General features: G+C 40.6%; 1 protein-coding gene across 6 annotated transcripts in view; it reads left to right on the top strand.

The window, feature by feature from the left end:
* The window catches only part of KIT (KIT proto-oncogene, receptor tyrosine kinase), an 81,346-nt gene that overhangs the window by 36,502 nt on the left and 19,899 nt on the right, over positions 1-24,945 (top strand). For 3 of the 6 annotated variants that reach the window (XM_021701643.1, XM_021701647.1, XM_021701645.1), the window contains exons 3-7: positions 1,200-1,481; positions 2,784-2,920; positions 7,213-7,384; positions 11,464-11,653; positions 14,296-14,411. In XM_021701643.1, the coding sequence (XP_021557318.1) occupies positions 1,200-1,481; positions 2,784-2,920; positions 7,213-7,384; positions 11,464-11,653; positions 14,296-14,411 (897 nt within the window). The remainder of the gene's footprint in view (positions 1-1,199; positions 1,482-2,783; positions 2,921-7,212; positions 7,385-11,463; positions 11,654-14,295; positions 14,412-24,945) is intronic. The other 3 variants (XM_021701648.1, XM_021701646.1, XM_021701644.1) reach the window with 1 other exon arrangement.

Here is a 24,945-nt window from a genome sequence, read left to right as displayed (position 1 = left end):
TTACAGCCGTGAAGGAAATCGGGGCATTGTAGGAGCTAGCGTTAAGCAACTGAAAGAGTAGATGGGAAAATAACCAGCGATGGCCTTGGATCTTAGTTCTGCCATCATGAGGGACTTTACTCATAGAACAAATTAAGCTGGGAGGTGCATAATTCACTCTGGAAAAAAAAAAAATTTTTTTTTCCAAAATTAAATGGTAAGTATATTTCAATGATGTCAAATTGATTTTTGTGAGACACCTGAATTCCAGGTGGAAAGGACAATTAAAAAACATTTTAAACATGATCTGTTGGCCCAGCCATCTATCTGTATTATCTTTACACAGCAGAGTTGGCTGTATATTGTGTATATAGAATGAGGTTTGTCTTTGCTTATAGGAGGTCCCAGTCTGCCTGAGGCCTTTCCAGTCCACACCTGGTGTCCTGGCATAATTCTTAATAGCACTGCCTTTCACTCACAAGTGTCCTGATTTGGATGATACTTACTACAGTATTCCTGAAACTCATAAGCTCCCCTTGGGAATATGGCTTCATTTGATGTCCAGAAGTTTATATTTATACATATCTTTCAAGGAATATGAAGGGTGAGGCCCACATGACGTTTGTACAGGGTGGCCTGCTAATAGTTTTGCAGATTTTATGCAGAAGCTGCAAGATCCTGGAGACTGGGGGCTCTGGAAAGGGGCCCCCACAGAGAGGGGTAGAGGAAGAACCCTAATAGGTATCATTACACTGCCTTAGTCTTGGCCCATCCTCCCTAGAGTATTCCCTGTTGTAGAAGAAGAGTAACTATTGTAATAAAATATCCTCAGAGTTTTAAGAGCTCAAGTTGCAGTATCCGTTGGACTGTGTCTGTATCCATTGGACTGTGGTATGCTCAGCCTTTTCTGGGCCGTATCACTTTTTAGGAGAGTCACTTTTTTCAGACTTCGGTTTCTTCATCTCTGAAATGGTAACAATAGTGCCCATCACATGGGAGTGTTTTGAGGATTAAATGAGATAAAGCATAATGGTCTGAGCTTAGTGTCTGACACGTGAAAGGGGTTAACAAATGTTCACTGTTGCTTAATTAGTACTACTTGGATGAATTCAACTTTAGCTTGCAAAGAAAAAAAGATCAGAGTCCTCTGAGATCTTTTAAAAATGTTTTCAGTACCTGTGACCAGCCATTCGAACTACTGATTTTTTGATGTGCTTTAGATCCAGCGCAGCTTTTCCTCATTGACCTTCGCTTGTATGGGAAAGAAGACAATGATACGCTGGTCCGCTGTCCTCTGACAGACCCCGAGGTGACCAATTACTCCCTCAGGGGGTGTGAGGGGAAACCTCTTCCCAAGGACTTGACGTTTGTCACTGATCCCAAGGCCGGCATCACGATCAGACACGTGAAGCGCGAGTATCACCGGCTCTGCTTGCACTGCTCTGCAGACCAGAAGGGCAAGTCCGTGCTGTCAACGAAATTCACCCTGAAAGTGAGGGCAGGTAGGGGCCCTTTCTCTTTCCGCTGGGAGGCGGCGCCTCCGTCGAGGGAGAGGCGCCTTCTCCCTTCTCTCGGGTGCATTTTAGTATCGGCAGTCAGGCAGCTGGCCCTTCACCACTTGCCCCAGCTCCCAGCTCCCAGCTCCCATCAGCTGCTTGTGAATTCTTCGTTTCGTAGCCCCCAGCCCCCACCACCAGTCCACGGCCACGTCTAGCGGAGACTGGCGTTCAGACCACACCGGGGACAGCTGTGAAAACCGACCTCAGGACACGCAGAGTCATAACTGCATGAGGTGTTCCTTCCAGGAGAACCTCACTGGGAGGCTTCCCTTCGGCTGTTTGAAAAGATTAGCATATACATGGTTCACTCCTCCATTGACTATTGATAGAGGGATTGACTTTCTCCTCCATGATTTGATTTTAATGCATTCCCAAGCTATTCTCAATCTGAAGAGGAAAGTACCAGCTGAGTATGGACCTTGTTATTATGGGGGCATTATGTAGATTATTTTCATAGCTGGAAGATGTCTAGATTTTGTATCTCCGAGATCATCAGATTCAACACCAGTTGGCATACAGCTACCGAGTAGTTTTTTATGAAGGCTTTTGAAAAAGTATGCTCATTGGGATTAAGGAAAGTTTGATTATTTAAAAAATGGAGATTATCAGGGGCGCCTGGGTGGCTCTGTTGGTTAAGCGACTGCCTTCGGCTCAGGTCATGATCCTGGAGTCCCGGGATCGAGTCCCGCATCGGGCTCCCTGCTCGGCGGGGAGTCTGCTTCTCCCTCTGGCCCTCCCCCCTCTCATGCGCTCTCTCTTTCTCTCTTTTTCTCAAATAAATAAATAAATAAATCTTTAAAAATAAAACAAAACGGAGATTTTCAGAAATGAGCAAGAGGTTATTATTATGGCACATGGGAAAGATGTCTGTTTGGTGAAAAGAATATGATTAGTCGTAGGTCACGTCCTCATGAGACCATCGGGGTTGTGTGAGGTAAAGATTAAAGCCGTTTCTCTATGCCAGGGTTTCTCCCTATTTCAAAATAGCATTGTCCAGCAGCATTATCATCTAATGCAGACATTCCTGTCGTTTTCACTCGATGCTGACGAATTTGTTTGAAGGATGCCAGATTTAATTGCTGACGTCTTCAGATCTGCAAGTAATGCAGACTGGTTAGTGCCACACTTGATGCCTTATTTGAAAGACCACCAGTAAGGTGTGTGCCTTTGCGGAAATGTGGTAAGTGAAAATGGCCCAGGATCATAGAGCACGTGATTTGAGGGCCCCGTTTCTGTTTCTTCCAGCCATCAGAGCTGTCCCGGCTGTGTCGGTGTCCAAAGCAAGCTCTCTTCTTAGGGAAGGGGAAGAATTCTCTGTGATGTGCTTGGTAAAGGATGTGTCTAGTTCTGTGGACTCCATGTGGATCAAGGAAAACAGCCAGGTGAGTCGAGTGGCTTGTTGCCTTTGTTTTTCTCGATACATCGTTCTTGCCACGTGGGGAGATTGGAAGGTTTTCCCTTAAACCAGTCTATTCATTGTCCTGGGGAGGCTCAGCTGGAGCGTCTGTGTGAGGTGGGGCTGTGTCTGGGCCTGTGTCGAGATGCACCCTTTCGTAACACCATATGTGGGTGTGTACATTCATTATTCGTGACAAACGCGTGTCATTTTGTCAGTTTATTTTGAGAAAATCGAAGAGAGAACTTGAGACTCCTGTTATTACCAGGTGCTGTTTCTTTGACTTTCATAGGGAAATTTTTAAGAAAACTTCTGATTAACCGCGTAAGTCCTTTGACTTTTAAGACTGTTAAAACTATCCAGGCCAGATTATTTAAAATAGTGGAAAAAGTTGTCGATTTTTTTTTCTCTTCCACATATAAAAGAGTAAACGGTCTCAGATAACCAACCAGGGAGCTCTTTCCTTTCCCACAAAGTGGCCTATCCATTTGAGAGATGGGTTTCTTTTTGTATTGATCTGACTCCCCCCCGCCCCGCCCCCCCCGCGCGGAGGCTGGTTACCTGAGATCAAGTTGCTAATGGTTTTCTATTTGTTTTAGTCACTATTAATAAAATGGTTATCTTTAATCTGAAACATTTGGACATGTTTAAGTTCTCATTCATTTAACAAATGCATATTGAATGTCTACTATATGTTAACTGCTGTGTTAGGCATATCTTAAGTAAATTTCGGCGGTTATATGACGTTTCTTTTTTTTTCTTTCTCTAAATACACATTAGTAGCAAGGTCTTTCAAATGTCTAATTTCCCAAATATTTCACTTTAAAATTTCCATCGACTGAATATTCAATAATCTTTATTTGCATAATCTTGGCCATCTAGTTAATTAGCTGTCATGGTGGTTTTTCTTCAGTACACAAATATTCATTACATTGGAGAAAAGAAATAATATATTTTCCTCCTCCTGCTCTTCCTCCTCTTCCTCCTCCTGCTCTGTATTTAACATTGGCAATTTCATGCCTGTTTAAAGAATTCTTTGCTAGATAAGTAACCATGGTGATTAGCGTAATGCAAAGTACTGCGATAGTATTCACGTAGACTTGTGATGGATGATACCTTGCTAATGAAACCTGCCGTTGACTAGGAGAATGGATTGTACTAGAGACTTGTTCTTTCAAACCAATGGCTCAGAGAAACAAGTTTTAGTTTCCGTATCATATAATTTAATAAAAACAGTAGCTTATGTACGAATTTTTGACTAACCTTATAGAACACAGTCTTGTATTAATTGGCTTTCTATAATCCTTGATTTCAGATGAGAGAACAGTTTAGACCATGTGCGTATTTGAGCCTCTGCATAACTTGAAAATTAGCCTTTTTTCGATAAGAAATTAAATTGCCCCAGGCAGTTTTGTTCTGAACCATTTTTCCCAGGAGTCCCGCATGCCATTCCCAATTAATCCACTGGCGCTGGAAGATAAGCCTTCAGTGTTGGGAGCTCTTTGGGGAAATCCCAGTGTGCACCTCAAGGGTTAAGGAAAACCAAATCACATGCAAACAATATGTAATGTGTGACTTGCAGATGGGGCTCATGGCTCTATGCCAAGGTTCATCCATAAATCTTTTGTTGATATCCTTTGGCTTCATTTGGAATACTTAGCACTATCAAAATTATCTTAAAAATCCATGGTATTTTATACTGACCATTTAGAATAAGTTTAACTCACAGTGAAATTTAGGATAACTGTTCTAGAGTTTTTGCAGTCATTTGTTTTAAAATGTTAAGAGAGTCTTAGAGTTGATTCAACACTTGGGAATCTTGGTTAGCTTTTCTAATGCCTGCTACACCCTTGTATTTTTACTTTTTATTATGATATTTGACAGTATCCTGAATTATGGTCTTCAGGGTTAGGCGTTGGTATTGAATCACTTAGAACCAAGCTGATCCTTCCCGCACTGATGTGTTCATTGTTCCTATTTAGCTCCCTATTGTAGACCCTTGGGCTCTTGCAAGAACTAGAAGGAAGACATACCAAAAATCTAGAATGTGTTTATGTTACCTGTCCATTGTCACTCTGCATTTGCAGAGACGTCTGTGACCTGATGGACTAGGAGAGGACAAAACAGTGTCACCTCACCCTGCTATTGCATCTTCCTCATTGCTCTTGTGCAGTAAAATGGCAGATTTCTGCCAATTATTAGAAGAATCTCTTGGAAGAGAGTATCTTCATCTCTGCATTGTGCTTCAAACTGGAAAGGCCTTTAAAGACCTTTCTCATTCCCTTTTATTTATTTATGTAAAGGTTTTATTTATTTATTTATTTGAGAGAGAGAGAGAGAGAGCAAGGGGGAGAGGCAGAGGGAGAAACAGACTCCCCGCTGAGCAGGGAGCCTGACATAGGGGTTCGATCCTAGGACCCCCCAGTTCATGACCTGAGCCAAAGGCAAACTCAACCAACCGAGCCACCCAGGCGCCCCTCTCATTCCCTTTTAGAAACAAAAGCTGAGATTAGTGGTGTCCTTGACTTGCTCAAAATCTCGGTTACTTAACAAAGCAGGTTTCTCTTCTTTTTATTTCAAAACATTCAGTTTTGGCAGTCTGCTCTTATGTATGCTCATTTTAATGTAAAAAAAAAAAAATTTCCAAAAATATAATAGCATGAGGGAAAAAAAAGAGAAACAGATATAATTCCACCATTGCATGTAGCAGTGCTGTGCAATGGAAATAAAATGTGAGCCTCCTATGTAATTTAACATTTTCTAGTAGGCACATGACAGAGTAAAAGTAAAATTGATTGTAATACATTTTATTTAACCTAATATAGCTAAAATATTATCATGTAATAATATAAAAAGTATCAATGGGTTATTTTACATTACTTTTTTCATACTATGTTTTCAAAATCTGGGACATATTTTATATTTACAACACAGTTTGGACCTCAAGCATTCCAGGAGCTCAGTAGTCTTCATGTGACTGGTCTTTATAAATGCTATATTGCCCACTTTTTTTTTTTCATATTTCTTTTCTCTCTGCCCCCATGCATATGTATTATCACATGTTTGCAGTTTTAAGGTACATTCAGTTTATGCCTTTTAAGTAATAGAAACAGTTTTCTTATTTTCACATTTATAATTTTGATACTTGGTATACCTTTAGGTCATCCCTGAGATTTCTCTGCAATAAATATTTTGGAGCTTGTTTTAAAAAAAGGAGTTATTTCCTTGAGATAAATTTGCTGGAATTGATCAGGGGTATGAACAAACTGCTAAGTTGCTTTCCGTGAGGATTGTTCTGATTTACAATAATGTCAGAGTGATCCTACTGCTGATAGTTCACCAAAGCCTGGCCCGCAAATTACCCTTGATCTATTCCATGTCAATATCAGGTCCTGTTTATTTTTTTTAGTTGTTCTTTTTTTCAATAGGAATGTGTTCATATTACAGAAAATTTGGAAGATGCAGAAAGCCATGTGGTACTCCCTTTAATATTTTCAGAGTGGCTATAGTTTGTTTTATTCCCATGATGTTTTCCATACAAAAAAGTCTCTCCATGTCTTGTCTGCAGACAAATCATACGAGTAGAATGTAGAATGGTGGTATCACAAGAGCACATTTGCAACTTTTTCTCTTTCGCTCATGCTTAAATAATTTGGGGCTCGATCTTAACATGGCTCACATACTTTGGAACCCCTCTTAATAGTTGCCAAAATTCCTCTGGGTAAGAGCTGTAGGATGAATTTCCAAGTGAGTTTTAGACATTGTGACTCAATTTTTCTTCATGAAAATAATATAAATGTTAATAAAATAGAGTATTATTATTAGCGAGGTGTTTTCTTTCGATCGCGGGGATATAGAATAAAAAAAAAAGTGTAACAGGAGATACCGACATGACCTCACTATGCTGACTCAATGTAAAGTATCAGTATTCTGTAATATTTCTTATATAGTAACTTTTAAAAATTTGGCACTGCTAAAAAAAAAAAAATAGTGCCGCAGAGAATTTGGAATTATGCATGCTGTGGTTATTATGAAATGAATTTTCATGTTTTTTCCAATCATTAATAATGACTATCTTTCAATATAATCCCGTACTATGAAGTGTTCCAATGACAGACTTGTCATGATGCTTTATTATTCTTACTTAAGGAGCGTATAATGAATGTTAATATGGAGAAGTTAATTGCTGCTATTTTTAATTTAGGAAAGATCCTGAATCTAAATTTTATGGTAATCTTTGATTTTTTTTTTTTTTTTCCTCTCTCCTTCTGAAACCAGCAGACTAATGCACAGACTCAGAGTAATAGTTGGCATCAGGGTGACTTCAATTTTGTACGTCAGGAAAGATTGACTATCAGCTCAGCAAGAGTTAATGATTCTGGAGTGTTCATGTGTTATGCCAATAATACTTTCGGATCAGCGAATGTCACAACCACCTTGGAAGTTGTCGGTAAATCTCTCTATGGGAATGTATAAATTACTGACAGTAGTGAAAGAAGAAATTGCTAGATAGTTGCCTTTTTGTGTTAATAGAATGTTGAAGCGATGACTAGAAATTTGTCACCACACGAATGAATGAATGAATGAAAATGATCGTTGTCGCCTTTTCCAACTAGAGCCCAACAGCAAATTCTACCAGTTTTAATAAAGGGGAAGTGGTAGGCTGTAACCGAAGTTGTTTAAATGGGTCATTTTCTGCTGTCCACCCCGCCCTCCCTACCAAACAAAATGTTAAGTGGAACTTTTTCAAAAATTCTAGGCCTTGCTGAATGACTTGAGCTTGGAAATGGATCGTAGACTTGCCGTGTGGAGGAGTGCAGATGCTGAGAGCCTAAAGTATTTCTCTGAATCTTTTAGGGAGGCCCCTGAGCCTTTGGTTTATCTTTTTACCATTCATGGGGCTAGTTCATTTGTTGCAGGAAGGGCTGAATTGGGCTGCTTCTTCCTAGTACAGCCCCCACTTTACCCCGTCCTCCAACTTTATAGGCCGTAGCATAAACCTTCAGGAAGGAGATCCACTGGGACCTGACTCATTGGTTCTATACAGCATAAACCGGATCATGGTTCCCTAGAATCCTAACCCCATCATACCTGGTATGCACAATCCATTTAGCCTTTTCTTCCCTACTCTGGAAATCTCACTAAATACTTACTTTCCAAGGTCTACTTAATGAGAGCAGAACCTAGTGAATGTACTGGATGTTTTTGATTTACTGGAAATAATAATAATTTTTAAATTACGCATTTTTTGTCTTTTGAGTATTGTTTGAATTTCATCTGTTTTCTTGCCTTTTAAATGCAATTATAGTCTTAGTGCTTGACTTTGATTCTGTACTTGTAGGGTGGCAAATTTCTTCATCATGAGCAATAATAAAATGATGTGTGATATTTGTTTTCATTTCTCCTCTTTCCCCCATGTTTCTTCAATAATTTATGAAGCAGTGTTAGAGGTCTGTGATTTATCCCGCAATAATCTCATAGAATTTTGGCATTTCTGCCCATGTCATAATGGAAAGCATCTCACCAGGCTAAACGTGGAAAACACCCTTTCCTTGCAATTACAGAGTCAGCATGCAGAAAGAATCTTACTTCTTTCCTAAACGTGATTGTGAACCATTTATTAATTTGAATAGAAAGCTATGCTTTTAAAATATTAAACTCCATAAGTGCTAATTTGCTAAGTTGATTAGGGAGCATGTTGATATATCAGCTTCAGCTCCAGAAAGCAATTAGTAAGGATGTTTTGAGCATATTATTGTATGTAATCAGATTTTTAAAACCCATTCATCAATTTCCAAGAATATAACTGTGTAACTGGAAGGACTTGTGGCTGGGAAACCTGAATCTGGTTTTGTATTGTTTCGGGATGGGTTGGGGTGGGACAAGAATAGGAGGAGACAAAGAGAAAAGTAATTTCTTTGGGGGCTGGGGGTGGGAGGCTTGGGGATGGTCCCCACCTGGTTTTCAGTCGGGGTTGTGCCACCTACCTTTCGAAGGCACTCTCCTTTACCTCTGCCTGCATTTCCTCTTCTGAGAAACACAGCCTCTAACTCCAGAGGCTGCAGAGAGGAGAAAAGGCAATAGATTTTCTAGAAGCGCCTGGCATAGTGTTTATGATTTATTAAATGTTAATGCATCACCAATTTCTTAATGCAGAAGAACCTGAAAAAGATCATACCTTATGTTAAAACAACTCTAATGGGGTTCTTTGATCCTAATAATTCTTACACTTCATGAATTTGAAGCTCTATTCCACTATAGGACATAAAAATATATTGAGCCAAAGGACTCTAGAAAACTCAGGAGGAACCTAAGTATTTTATATATGGTGATGATGAGAGAATTCATTTCAATGCAAATATTGTTGTCTATAATATTAGAGTATTTTGCATTGTGTGGTATCTTGGAATTTAGGACCTTAAGAACCTGAAAGTGTAATGTAGCATTCAGATGAAACATTTATTCCCTCAAAATTAACCTAAATTTGCTTAAAAATGGCAGGAGGAGTTTCATTTATGATGCAGGTATTAGAACCAGGGTGGTGGTTTCCATCTCTTAACTTTTATCTGGATGATTTTTTATTCTCACCTGTCTCAGATCCTTTTCCATTGGTGTAGTTGGACTCCTTTTATTCTGAATCTATAGGAAACTAAAGGGCATTAAATACTAGAATGACAACTCATGTGGGAACTTAATATACTCAACCAAGTGGTGCCAAAACTATAACAATTTTAAATTTTATAATTCTTTAATTTTGAAAAAGAAATGGAATAATAAAATGAAAAGTCTTCCATAATCTCACTAATGTGATATAACTGTTTTTAAGATTTGGTATATTGCTTATATTTTTGTACGCAGCAGGCTTTCAGTTATACATAGGATTTTTTTTTTTTAAGATTCTACTTAACTTATTTGAGAGAGAGACAGAGCACGAGCAGAGGGGAGGGGCAGAAGCAGGATCCCCTCTGAGCAAGGAACCCGATGCGGGACTCGATCCCAGGACACTGGGATCATGACCTGAGCCGAAGACAGATGCTTAACCCACTGAGCCACCCGGGCACCCCTATACAGATGATTTTATTCTTTCTCTCTTACTGAAAGTATGTAGAGAATCTAGGGTATATGAAGAGGCCAGCCTTGCTTCTCACAAATCTGTGTTCAGATCTGGGCTCTGCCTTTGGGTAGCTAGCTATTTAGCTTTTCAGGACTGGAAATTTTTCATCTATAAATTAGTTACAAGCTTTCTCTTTCAGTATTGTTAATAAAATTAAATATCTGTCATTATTACTAATTTAAGTGTATGCTAAAGTACTTAGGGCAGTTCTTGGCCCCTAGTAAACATTCCATAAATGGTGGCTATAAAAATTATATTGGCAGTTATTTTATTACTTTTTTTTTCAGGCTCTTCCTTATATTATTATTATATAACCATTTCTGAGGGCTGCTTTATTAAGCAGTTCTCTGATTTAAAAAATTAGTATGTAGAGGGTAGATAGCCATTCTTTTTGTATGTAGCTATCCACTGAGAAGAGTTCTCAAATGGGAATTACAGGGTTAAATGGGAGAATAGATAATTATAGAAAATCTATATTGCTAAATGCTTTCTGAAAGAGTTGTGCCAATTTACAGTGTGTAATTCAGCATTCCACTTTTACCACACTTGCAAAATTATTGAGTTTCTTTCAAATTAGTTTTGCTGTTTTTCCATAGGATGGATATACTTTATTTTTTAGCAGCTTTATTGAAGTTTTGCTATTTTTAATGAGTGAAAAGTGAAGCCTTATTTTAATTACTAGTTTAAATACTTTTCCATCTATATTTTCATGTTCTTTTTCCTACTAAATTTTAGTGTATAGACATTTAAAAATGCTTATGTATTCAGATTCTTAGGATTTTTATGATTTTATGATTTTTTTTTTCTCTTCTGTTGTTCCTAAAAAGCCTAGAAAACTGCTGCCCCCTCTATAGAAGTTTGCTAGGAGTTAAATCTGTTGTTTAGTTAAAAATACGGTGTGGTTATTAAAGTGCTGTCCTTGATTTCATCTGTGATATGTGATGAGAAGATGTAAGTTTATTTTTCTTTAAATACTAAATGGTGTTCTTTCAGCATCTTTACTGACCATTAGGGCTCTCTCCCCTTCTTGATTTATGACACCTTCCTATCACATATACATTTATATTGGGTCTGAGTAGGGGCTAGCTATTTAGTCCAAATGCTTTTTAACCTAGGAAACATCAGGACTAGTCATTCTAGAAGATTTAGGACATGGTGCTAGACTTTAAGAGAGTTGCTTGACAGACAAAGATGGGAGAATAAACATTTCAAGTGTGCCCTTTCTCACTTTATGACCGTGATTCTACAAGAGCAAAGAGAAAAAAATAGGTACAGTGGCAACTGAAAATATTCTTACTTGTTATTGCCAGTTAATACCTGAAACCAGTAATCTTTGTAATCCAAAGATGCAGTTGTGTTTTCTGTTGCGTAGTTGTAGGTAATAGTTTCTTCCTGTTTTGTCCTGTTATAATTAGATAGAGGATTCATTAATATCTTCCCCATGATGAATACTACAATATTTGTAAATGATGGAGAGAATGTGGATTTGATTGTTGAATATGAGGCATATCCCAAACCTGAGCACCAGCAGTGGATCTATATGAACAGAACCTTCACTGATAAATGGGAAGATTATCCCAAGTCTGACAATGAAAGTAATATCAGGTAAGAAAAGAAAGAGCCTTGACCTGGGGATTAGACATCTTCCCCCTCTGCCCTGGGCTTACCAGATCCTGTTTCTGGGACCCATAAATGTGGGAGAGGACACCTGATAGAAGGAAGTTTGGGGCTCTTTCTTGAGTCTTCAGACCAGTATTTCCTTTTGCTTTGTGTTTAAAGCGCACACAGAAGTCTGTGCATCAGTTTTTGCGTTTCTGACATAGGGGATAGTTCAAAGCAGGGACTGGCATATACTAGGGACACATTAAATAATTTTTCAGAGAAAGAGGAAAGTTAGTGCTTTGAATCCTTTTTTAAAAACTAAGAAAAATAGGGGCACCTTGGGTGGCTCAGTCAGTTAAGCATCCAACTCTTGATTTCAGTTCAGGTCATGATCTCGGGGTCCTGGGATCGAGCCCCGTGTTGGGCTCTCCACTCAGCAGGGGGTCTGCTTCTCTCCTTCTGTCTCTGCCTCTCCTCCCCTCCCCCAAATTTCGCATGTTCTCGCTCTCAAATAAATAAATAAATCTTAAATTAAAAAAAAAAAGAAACCTAAAAGAAAACTAAGTCTCATTCAGTAGCTTTGGGCCAGGCAGTGGACCCAAGTTCTGTCACATCACACCTGTCTTTTTTTTTTTTTTAAGATTTATTTATTTTTGAGAGAGCACGCATGCGCACACAGGGAGGGGCAGAGAGAACCTTTAGCGGACTCCCCAATGAGCTCAGAGCCATTGCGGAGCTGGATCTCAAGACCCTGAGATCATGACCTGAGCGGAAATCAAGAGTCGGAAGCCTAACTGACTGTGCCTCCCAGGGGCCCCAACACCTCTCATTTGATCCTCAAGATATTTATAATGAAAATAGTAGTAATCTTAAAATAGTAAAAAGTAAAATAAAAATAGTAAATAAAAATAATAAAAAAATAGAAAAATAAAATCGTAAAGGTAGCTTACTCTGTGTGGGCTATAGGTGCTGTTGCCTGTGTGGCCCTGTTCTAAGGACCTTCCATATATTAAGTCAATAATTTTAGTCCTCACAAACCCCATGGACAGGCACTCTTTTTCTGTCATTTCTATGGAAGAGGAAACTGAGACACAGATGAGTTAGGTAACTTGACCCAGATCAAATGGCTAACAGAGGTAGATGCCCAGATAGACTTTGTATTTTTTTCCAGTCAGGAGCTATGGGCTGTTGAAGGGATGTGGGTGAGAGAAGACACTGTCCTGGGCCAAGGTGCAAGGGCTGGAGGGAGGAGGATGGATTTGGGAGGCGTCCAGGCTACCTCTGGAGTAAGACTCAGTGATTGGGGGGGTAGGAGAAAGAGGTAGGAGCTGAAGATGCCCCTTCAGATTCTGTGTCTGTCAGCCACGTTGGATGGTGAGCGGTGAGGCCATTCAAGGAGGAGGGAAGGTCGTTGAGGGCAAAGACAGTGAGTTCGGCTGGGGTTTGTTAAATTGGAGGTTGACCATGGGCTCTCGAGTGGAGACGTTCAGGTAAGAAGTATCCTAGGTCAGGTTCCCTAGAAGCAGAGCAGAGGGATTCTGGGTCAAGGGCTTCATTAAGGGAGAGAGAGACCTGCCAGGGAGGAGGAGAGCAGAGCAGGGGAAAGGGGAAAAGAAAGGATGGGTGGGTGAGCAGCAGGCTGACCGCAGGGGCCCTCTGGAGCTGGGCTTTTGTCCCTCCCCATGGGCAGTCACTCTTTGGCTGTAGACCTGGATAGGCAGTCAACTTCCAAATGGGGTCAGGTGTCCCAGGGCAAGACTTGGGAGGAGGACGTTGCAGGTGTGAGTCATTATTAGCTGTACCCACAAGGCAGGGAGATGGGGCATGAAAATAACTCTGTAGATGAGGCGTAGGTCCGAGAAGTCTGAACTAGAGGTAAAGATTTGAAAGTTGTGAGCAAACAGCAAGTAGTCCAGTGGGAGAGAGAGTAGATTGCTCAGGGGTGGGTGCAGTATGAGAGGAGAGGCTGAACAGGCCGCTATGTATGTCAAGACAGTGGTACAGCTCAGGCGGGTCGAGGGCTGTCCAGGGCGCTCCATCCCTACCAGCGCCTGTGTCAGAACTCCCCTGGCAGGCCTATGTGCTCAGTCCACACGGCCGTATCTGCTGTCCCTGCAGTAAAAGAGAAGCCCGAAGAGCAAACACTGCAAAGGACGCTAGGAAGAAGTAGTGGGGGGTGAAGGGAGAACCAGAAGACTGTGGTCCTTGTAAGAAGGAAGCTGAGGGCCACGGTGTTGGCCTGGCCGCGAGGGTCCTGCACCTCCATGTGGACACCTGCCAGTGTGGCTAGGTGCTTGGTGTTAAAGCTCAGCAGGGTACGTGAGTTCGGGACCCTGGTGAAGGACCTTGGGCAGAAAGGGACATGGGCGTGAGGACAGCTGGGGAGGGGGAAGAGGCTGAAGTCTCCACGAGGTTGCCTTTATGCTGAGCGAGCCTCTCCCCACTCAGCCATTTGTCCCAAATTAAATACATGTGTGTATGTTTGGATTCGTTAACGTGGGTCTTGCTAATAATACTGAGTAAAGTGAGTCTTGTTCTTCCTCGAACAGGCATGTATTTCCAGAGAGAAACTGTGGAAAAGACTCTCGAGGCACACCGTTCCCGGGTGATTGATTCCTTTCTTTTCTTTCTTTCTCTTTTTGTAGATATGTGAGTGAGCTTCATCTAACCAGATTAAAAGGGAACGAAGGAGGCACTTACACATTTCAGGTGTCCAATTCCGATGTCAATTCTTCCGTGACATTTAATGTTTATGTGAACAGTGAGTAAAGCGAATGGTTCCTTATCTTTTTAGTTTTAATAATTTTAAGTTGTGGCTCGTGTTTGTAACAGCTGCACAACTGAGCTCATTGTGTACTATGTAAATAATGTCTCGGGATAATTTTGACCTTAACAAAGACCCCGCGGTTTGGTGGTTGGAAGAACGTGTACGGAAACCAGTTCCTTGGCCTATATTTTATTGACCACACGATTGTAGAGGTCACTCAGATTCTGGGTGCTACCTTTGAAGTAAACAGAGGAGCCATAGAAGTGAAAAATAACAGTCGTTTGAGGGAAAATGTATTATTATTGATTGCTGAAATGGGGAGCCAGAGGTTGAATAGAACCTGGAGTGTTGTGTTAGTTGGGAAAGAGATGCTATCAAGCTCTGACATGATTTCTTTGTCACAGTGCTTTCTCTTTCGGGGTTGTGATATTATTTGTGTTTAGGTTGTTCTCCCACTAAGACAAGTGCAATATCGATCCAGCTCGACGGGACCCTACTGCATGGCATGTGGGTGCTGTGGGAGAGGAGGCAGGTGCTTTAGGTGGGAGGAGAGCTTGGGGCCTGGGAACTTGAACACCTGAGTCCTGCCCTGCGGTGGCCCCCACAACATCTTAGAGAGAAATGTTTTTGCACAGAGATTGAGGCCAAGGGAGCACCTTCACCAGCTGGGGCTTCTGCCCTGTGCAGAGCTCCTTCCTGGCTCTACTCTAGGGCCTATCTGCATGTCCAGGAAAGGACAACAGGTGTCTGCCACACCACACCAGTCGGGGCCAGGGGACAGGAGGCCTCCAAAGACACAGAATTCCAGGGGAGTGGTCGACAAGATGACCATTGGAATTAGCTATCCTGGGTGTGTGTTGAGGGGTGGGAGATGAGGAGACAGCCTTGCTGAGTGCTTTGTGTGTGTTGGGCTGCAGGAACAAAGGATGGGTGCCAATTTCTTGTCCTCAAGGAGCTTATTTGCTGTGAAGTTGTTGTACAAGTTACTTGATGCTGCAGCTCGGTGGTGTGGGGTGGGGGAGTGTGATCCAACTAAAATGAAGACAGGAAGGTGATACTCAAGGCAGGTTTTTGATTGCTAATCTGGAGTCTTTTAACTACACCCTCATTTCCAAGAACAGGGTGTTCTTAAGTGTTGAGATAAAGAGGGTCACATCTATGGGGCTAAACAAGTTTCTTCACTCCAGGCCTTGTCAGGATCCTTAATGTGCTGGTGTGTATTATGCCTCCCCAGGAAGGGGGTGTGGGATGAGGTATAGAGCTCAAACTGCTTTGACCACAGAACTTACCTTTTTTGAGGAAATCGTGTTAATTAACATCGCAGTTCCTCAGAGCAGTGTTGATTATATGGTATCTCATTGGCCTGCATTTCAAATATCTCTAGATTAATTCAGATGTTAATCAGAGATGCTTAGCATATTATACATGGGCAAAATTATCTGCTTCTGAAAAATCTCAATATTCAAGTAACTTAAGAGACAATTACAGGGTAAATCAATACCCTTACAAGCATCATATGCATACTGGCCACACAAAACTGGATATTTGGGTGCTCTAGCGCAGTGCTTCTCAAACTATCTATGGTAAAGGACCTTTTTTTTTTTTAAATTTCCAATTTATTCTAGATCAATACTTGCTACAAAATATAGTAAGAACCAATCCCTAGGAAGGTGAAATGAGTAAAAACAGACATATGCAAAAATCTAAGTTTAAATTTTTTTTATTATGAGATTCAATAGCTAGAAAAATTACTCTGTCAAATTGCTCCTTGTAAATGCTTATTGTCAATTGGTTGCACTTACCTCTTGCGGACCAGTAACAGCAGATCATGGCCCTTGCCGACTCCACAGACCTCACTTCGAGAAGCTCAGTAGTTGGGAATTTTATAAAATTCAGTGCCATTTGCATCTCTCTTTCCCTGGCTTCAAGGTCAAGGAGGCATGAAGATCTGTCTCTTTTCCCCCTTCTCCTGCTTCCATTTGCTGTGTGGTCTGCCGGTTGGCTGTGAGTCACTGACCTTAGAAAGATGTCTCTAAAGTCACTGTTCCTTTTCTCTGGTGACAGAATTGGCTGCCATTTTCCTTAGCAGGCCAATTTGCCATCCAGCAGGATCAGCATTAGTCACCTGCTGGTGAACTCATGCCTATTTGAAACTAGATAGGAAACAGCATTAAGCTTCCCAAATGATGTTCTTGTTTTTGTTTTTCCTTCGGATTCCCTGTTGGGGTGGGGCAGAAGGCCTTTTGTTTATTCTGGGGCTTGGGTCTCAGACACCCACCCAGCATTTACTGAGGTCCTGCTTCATGGCACCAGGCACACAGATAAGGGTGGTCTAGTGTCTCCCCACTTAGGTTTTGTTTTGTTTTGTTTTGTTTTTTAAGATTTTATTTATTTACTTGAGAGAGAGAGCACAAGCAGGGGGAGCAGCAGAGGGTGAAGGAGAAGCAGGTTCCCCACTGAGCAGGGAGCCCGATGTGGGGCTCAATCTCATGACCCTTAGATCATGACCTGAGCCCAAGGCAGAAGCTTAACTGAGCTACCCAGGCGCCCCTCTCCCCACTTAGGTTATAAGTCTTTCAGGAAGTCTTTCGTTGATGTCAGTTTGTTACAAACACTTAAAGGACAAAAGGCATTTCTTTCACTTACCTAACACGTTGGATTTCTCGAGCTCCAAATGCTTTGACAGAGGTGGTATTTTTGTGTGAAACTTAAAAACATCTACCTCTTGTGAAGTGTGTCCAATCACTCTTTACAGATAAAGGTAGCTAATTACTTTGTTGATTTTTTTTTAATTGAAGATTTTATAATGTTAAATTTTAAAATCAAAAGCTGAAAATAGTCTTGAAATTTAAAATGGGAGCAGTTGTGTCTGTCCATTTTGATACAACGTTTTAGCTGAGCCAAATAGGTACGGAGATCTACTGTGTGATTTATTCTGTAAATAAGCTTAGCCCCAAGGATGAAAGGAATTTGGCTGTGCAAAAATTAGAATTGAAAAAAATCAGAATAATAAATGCATAATATTAGTGCAGAAATTCAGTGACTTTTACTCAGTGACATTGATGCATAATTGCTTAATAGATTCAGTGCTGAGAAATGCTTAATGAAAATCCACGATTTTGAATGGTTAAATGTTTGATGGCTGAAAAATTCATTTGTTTAAAAAACTCCACATGTAGATTAGAGTACATTGGGTGTGTGCCTGTTGTGTGTGTGTGTGTGTGTGTTTTAATTGCTTATGTGGGAGGCTTTAAAAAATACCATATTCTGTCAGTTTGTGTTAGTGAAAAATATGTAGCATATTAAACTTGAAAATGTTTTAAGTCTGTTTTTAACTTCTCTAACCAAACCATGATTTCCATGGGTCTGTTCAGTTGGCTCCGTGGCATTAAAGGTGATTTATAAAGGCCATCAGCTATATAACATGTTTGCTGTTTTTGAGCAGAACTTCCAGTGGAAGTTTTTTGGGGTTTTTTGGTTTTGTTTAGAGAGAATGAGAGAGAGAGTGGGGTGGGAGTGGGGAGGGGCAGAGTGAGAGGGAGATGAAGAGAATCTAAAGCAGACTCCACATCCAGCATGGGGCCTGATGCGGGGTTCGATCTCACGACCCTGAGATCATGACCTGAGCTGAAATCGAGAGTCGGACGCTTAACCCACTGAGCCACCCAGATGCCCTTTTTTTTTTTTTGGAAGGGGACGTCCCGGGGAGAGTTTTCATTAAAAAACAAACAACAAAGCCAATGATTCTTCGCACTGAATTTGCATTTCTGTAATCACCCTTGCCAGGCTTATTGAAGATGTATACAGAAATCAGATTCTTAGTTCTAAAAAGAAGTTTGAGGTCTTTGGTGAAAATGTCCATTTCTTTCCTTTGCAGATCAAAATTTGGAGGAAAGTAGAGTTCTAAAAGCTACACAACCACCCAGAAGTGCTTTCCTTTTTCTTTTTCTTAAATATATTTAGCTACAATGACATAATACAATAAAAGTGCTTTCCTGATAGGACCTACTCTTTTCAAGATTCTTGGAGGTATTAGAAAAAGCGACACCACCGAGATTCTATTATAGGGAGCCTGTGATACTCGGTTAGAAATCTATGGACTCCTTGCTTGCAATAACTGTCATACAATAAAGGTTTTTTTGTTTTTTTTTTTTACCAGATCCAGGACAAATAAAAGGCCAAGTGTACATTTAACTCCAAATGATACACTTGCTCTTTTCCCTCTCCACCCAATATTTCTTGAATACATTTTAAACGTTAGAGCGGATTTAAGTGTTAATCAGTAATGTACATATTTTACAAGTTTATTTTGGCATATAATTTCAAATAATCCCATGTGAATCCTGAAGTAATATACATAATTGTGGAAAGAAAGTATGATTAATATGATAAACGCAGTTGTTTTTCAAATATGAGGAATGATTTTAAGAAGATCCAATAAACTTTTTTTTTCAGCTTTATTGGGGTACACTTGACAAAATTGTAAGATATTTGAAGTGTATACATGATGACTTTGATATATGTAAACATTTTGAAAGGACTCCCCTGCCCCCCCCCATTGAATTAATTAACACATTTGTCACCTTACATGTTTACCCTTTTTGGTTTTCTGGGTTTTGGGGGGTGAACAGGGTGTTTGTGGTTTTTTTTGGTGGGAACACTTAAGTTCTACTTTCTTAGCAAATTTTGGTTATATCATACAGTGTTATCAGCTATAGTCATCATGTAATTCATTAGATCCTCAGACCTTACCCATCTTACACCTGTTTGTATTCCTTTAATGCCTCTCCCTATTTCCCCCATCCCTTAGGCCCTGAAAACCACTTTTCTGCTCTTTTTTGATGAACTTGATTTTTTTTTTTCCCCAATACTCCGCTTGGTGATACCATGCGGTATTTGTCTTTCTGTCTGGCTTATTGCATGTCACATATTGCCTTCGAGGTTTATTCATGTTGTCACAAATGGCAGGAGTTCCTTCTTTTTAAAGCTGAATAATATTCCCGTGTGTGTGTGTGTGTGTGTGTGTGTCACATTTTCTTTCTCTGTTCATCCATTGAAGGAAATTTAGGTTGTTTCCATACCTTGGTTATTGTAAATAATACTGCAGTGAACATAGGAGTGCAGATCTCTCTTCAAGGTAATAGTTTTGTTTCCTTAGGATATATATCAAGAAGTGGGACTGCTGGATCATAGGGTAGTTCTATTTTTAATTTCTTGGGGAACCACCATGCTCTTTTCCACAGCAGCTGTACCAGTTTGCATTCCCACCAACGATGTAGGAGGGTTCCTCCTCCTCCATACCCTTGTCAACATTTGTTCTTTCTTACCTTTTTGGCAACAGACACACTCACAGTGTGGGTGATAGCTCATTTTGGTTTTGATTTGCCGTGAACCTTAAAATGCCTTTTTAAAACGTTATCTGATAACATTTCTTGATCAGCATTATGAATCTAAAATTTGTGGTAAATGGTCTCTAGGGGCTAGAAATAGGCCTCTCTCCAGTCTTAAAGGTCTACCCTTTAATGGCAAGCCTAGCCAGTTGAGTCAGAGGACTGTGGTACTCAGGAAGGCAGGCAGCACAAGCAAGATATAGAGAATCCGGGGTCTTGCCTTCACCATTGGGCTTCCATGGAACGCAGGTAATGTTAAGCTAGATTGGCTATCCAAAATGACCACTGAACTGCACCAAATTAACTCTCAAAGTCACCGACTCTACTTCATTTACAGCAGGGTGTTAAAAGGGGGTTGAAACGATTTGAGGAAATGCTAAATAATGCATTATTTCTAAATCACCATATCATGTAATTAACATCCTGTCTGGTATGAGCAATTATTTATAGATCATACAGTGTACCCGTATCAGTCAAAGTAATAAATCATCCAGAATGAGGCCTCCTGATGAGAAAGTTTCTCTTTGACCACATTTGCAAGATCTGGGCTGCCTTTTATGCATTTTTGGTCATAGTTAAATCTAGTTATGGGTGGCTAAACTCTCCTTGTAGGGAGAAGCCACTCTGAAGGGTAACATCCTGCAAACAAAGCAGCACATTTGCTGAAGGTGAGGGCAGACCTCAAGTCGGCCACGTCTATAAATAGCTTAGACTGCCTATTAGCCAGCCCTGTAGGTCACCCACCTGGCTGGAGTTCTCAGGGACCTTCACCCAGGTTTAAATGGTAATGTGGGGTGGTCATCAAGGATTGCTTAGTTTGGGGGCTTTAGGTCTGTGCCTTTCACGATCCCTATTATGTGAGAGCAGAGTTACTAGAACTTTGGAAAGTAGAAATGTTTTCTACCTTCTGTCTCCCTTTTTTCAGGGCTGATAGGACCTTCCAAATATTTGGGTGTCCAAGCCGTACTTGCATTAGAGGCTAAACATTTTAAGGCTTACGACTAACACACTTGACTGTTGAGTTTTGCTTGAGAGGCTTTGCTTTTTAGTAGGTTTTTTTTCCTACCAGATGGATTCTATTAGATCTACTCTAAAATTACTAGAATTTTTTTTTTTTTTTAGAGAGAGAGCATGCGTGCAAGCAATGGAGAGCCCAAGCAGTGGGCAGAGGGAGAGAGAGAGCCCCAAACAGTCTCCGTGCTCGATCCCTCGACCCCAAGATCATGACCAGAGCTGAAATCAAGAGTCGGATGCTCAACTGACTGAGCCACCCAGGCGCCCCCAAATTACTGGAATTCTTAAACATTAAATAAAATCAGTGCTGAATAGAACTCCTTTCTGATTTATTTACTTGCTTTTGAGAATTTGCTGTAAGGCTATCACAGTAACCAGAAATGTAGCTTGGTGGGGTGCCTGGGTGGCTCAGTCATTAAGCTTATTGTATATGTTCTTCCTGAGCCTTAAACTTTTTTTTTTTTTCCCCAAAATGAGGTCCCATCGCTTCATAAGCTCGTGTTTTGGTGCTGAACAGTGAATGCATTGTGCACACCTTTCCGTGACTCTTCTGCAACCTCATTTGGGTATCTCATTGCATGAATAGTGCATAATTTTTTTAACCCATGTCTGGTGCAGTTTTGAAACACTGTGGAGTACGGATTAGGTCGCAAATGATGTGACTGGGGTTTTAAAGAAACCCATCAGATGCTTATTTAAGGTTTATAATTATCTTGTTTAATCTCAACTGAGCGACCTTGCCTAAGTGCCTGACAGTAAATAAGGTTATCATCTGTCATTATCTTCCATGCTCCTGTGTCTTAAACATATGTCACAGAAGATACACTGTGCTGGCTTTTGGGACAGTTCTAAATTAAGGAATAATTTTCAGATCTTCTTACTGGGGTTGCTAATCTGTGTAAAAATAGGCACTTGTCTTTTTACATTAATCTTTTTATAGGTAGCGTGTGTTCATTTGTGATACCTGACAGGGTCTGAGCTCTGTTTTTATTCCCTATTACTGAATTTGAAATGAGTTCTTGTTGTTCAGTTGCTTGGGAGTTATGGGTGTTGTTTTGATGTGACACTTTAATATCTCCTTCTCCTAATAAAGATCTCTGTGGCTGCAAGAATTGCCGGAGACATGTGAGTTGAAAGAAAAAAGGGATATCATGGCAACCTACTTTTAAAGTAGGATTGGATTCTCTTAATTCTGAAAAAACATTTAGAAATGTGTCGGTATTCTTTCCCCTGCACGTCTCATGAGAAAAGTTGGTCTGGTGTTGCTAATTTGGGGGATCTAGTAAACCGCTGAACCTTTTTGAGAATAGGTACCCTGTCTAGGTCGTGAGCCCTTTGTTGATGTGGTCTGGCCAGCGTTTCATGTTTATGCTAGCAAAGCAGGAGAAATAGGTTTAAGTTCTATAACCATGTCAACTTTGCCAGAAATTGACCCTGAACTGGGGGGCATCATTTTCTAAAAACAGTACGAGTACTCTCTATTAGTGGAATTTGGACTCTATGGAAATTTCCTTTCCACTGGAGCCAGATCTGTTTTTACATCCAATTAGCCCCCTTCATGGATACATGAACACAGGTTCGCCTATAATTTAGTGTAAATTTAAATTAACCCAAGAATAGATGCATAATTTTTCCATGGGTATTATGTCAATAACTCTTATCCTCCACTTTTGAATTATGTAACAAAATGAATTCACTGCTTTTCCTGAGTAGAAAACTAGCATTGGACCCATGGCTGCACTCCACTTGTGTGTCCATACCCGCCCTCTGCGTGTCTGGGTCACATGCATGCATTCCGTGGTGCCCCTGGACATTGAGCATGGTGATTCTGACTGAGGAAGGCTTTCTGCAGGTAGTTGTATCCCTAATCTCAGGACTGGGAGATCTTTAATCGCTCTAGAGACAGAGGAGCCCTAGGGCCAGCTTGTGCCTGCAGCCGATTCTTGAAGGGCACATAAACAAAGACCTTTTTTTGAATGGTTGAAAAAAAGAAATCAAGATTTTGTGAAACATGAAAATAAAATTCAAATGTCAGTGTCCATAAGTAAAGTTTATTGGAACACAGCTGTGCACATTGGTTTGCATGTCTGGCTACATTTGTGGTTCACAGTGACACAATCAAGTATCTGCAAGACAGACCCTAAGGCCCACAAAGCCTAAATTATTTACTGCCTCACCCTTTACAATAAAAGTTAGCTTACCCCTAGTTTAGAATATCACTTCACTAGGAGGCTGTTTTTTTTGGTTTTTTTTGTTTTTAATGGTAAACACTCCTGTTAAAGACACCTGGATACAGGCGACTATAGTTGAAGTTTTGTTTCGTTTGTTAAACAAACTTCTATCAAAGTGCCCATATGCCAATTTCTGTCGACTTTTATTTATTTATTAATTTTTTTTTTTTTAGGGAGGGAGAGGGGGGTCAGGGAGAGGGAGAAGGAGAGAATCTTAGGTAGGCTCCACGCCCAGCATGGAGCCTGACGTGGGGCTGAATTTTACGACCCTGAGCTCATGACCTGAGCCGAAACCAAGAGTCGGATGCTTAACCGACTGAGCCACCCAGGCACCCCTCTGGCAATCTTTAAGAATGTGCAAAAACAAAATATATTTTCAAAATATCTATTCCAGGGATTTTTTTGGAAGTATACTTTTATATAAGTAAAAGTTAACCTGAACAATGAATCATGGAACACTACATCAAAAACTAATGACGTACTGTACAGTGACTACCATAATATAATTATAAATAAATAAATAAATAAATAGTTTAAAAAATGAAAAAAAAAGAACAGAATTAATGTTGAACTCTGCATCATTATGGTAATAAGTGATTTCCTCCTTTTGAACTGCCTTTTTTTTTTTTTTAAAGATTTTATTTATTTGACAGAGAGAGACACAGCGAGAGAGGGAACACAAGCAGGGGGAGTGGGAGAGGGAGAAGCAGGCTTCCCGCCGAGCAGCGAGCCCGATGCGGGGCTCGATCCCAGGACCCTGGGATCATGACCTGAGCTGAAGGCAGACGCTTAACGACTGAGCCACCCAGGCGCCCCTTGAACTGCCTTTTTAAAAAGCCCTATTCATCTTATTAAGAGATGCAGTCCAATAAAATGTTACTTTTTATGCTCAGTAATAAAACGTTAACCTGAATATTTTTATACTCCTGTTTTAGCTGATTTAAGTTCCTTTATCACAGCGGTGTTGTGGCAGGAATGTAGATTGGACCCAGGCCCAAATAGTGCCAAATTGCTAGAGTATTGCTGCGTGGCCATTAAATACCAGCAGACCTAGAGTCATAAAAACAAAATGTATCCTTATGATCCCTCTTCATTTAGCCTTTTGTTGTTTGGAGACTTCAGTCTGTGTTCTTTGCTGATTATAGCTGTGGGAAAATGTGCGTTTATAGCAGGAGCTGGTCGAGGTGGTCAGGGACGAGAGGAGCTCAACTCAAAAATGCTTCCCCATCCATTACTTGTGCATCTCCTCCCACCCCCACACCAGCTCTTATTATCTGTGCTGTGTTCTTAAAAATTTGTTTTGTTCTGGCCTTCCGTATGGACCTGATGGTGGCAAAAAGGAATATTTTTCTTTTTTTTTAAAAAGATTTTATTTATTTATTTGAGACAGAGAGAATGAGAGACAGAGAGCATGAGAGGGAGGAGGGTCAGAGGGAGAAGCAGACTCCCCGCCGAGCAGGGAGCCCGATGCGGGACTCGATCCCGGGACTCCAGGATCGTGACCTGAGCCGAAGGCAGTCGCTTAACCAACTGAGCCACCCAGGCGCCCCAAAAAGGAATATTTTTCAAGATCACATACCTTTGGGGTAAATCTGCAAATGGTTAGGATTTTTAATTGCATGAGCCATAAATTCTCAATAGAGTCATAAGCACTCTGAAATCAGCCTACGAGTTGATCATTGTTGTTGGAGACACTGGAATGACTCAGGTCCACAATGCTTTGAAAGGAGAAAAGGCTATTTTCTTAATCTCCACAAGAAATACGTAACTCATGCACCTCTTAGGCTTATCTAAACCTCCAACTTGGGAGGAATTAGGGAATGTGTCATTTGGTATAGTGCTGATTGCAGAATATCTCTGAAACTGCAGCTCAGATTTAACCTGGAGAATTGC

The sequence above is a fragment of the Neomonachus schauinslandi genome, chromosome 2 (assembly GCF_002201575.2).
Source record: "Neomonachus schauinslandi chromosome 2, ASM220157v2, whole genome shotgun sequence".
Lineage (NCBI taxonomy): Eukaryota > Metazoa > Chordata > Mammalia > Carnivora > Phocidae > Neomonachus > Neomonachus schauinslandi.
The sequence above is the reverse complement of the archived record's forward strand: the minus strand, read 5'-3'. Positions and strand labels throughout refer to the sequence as shown.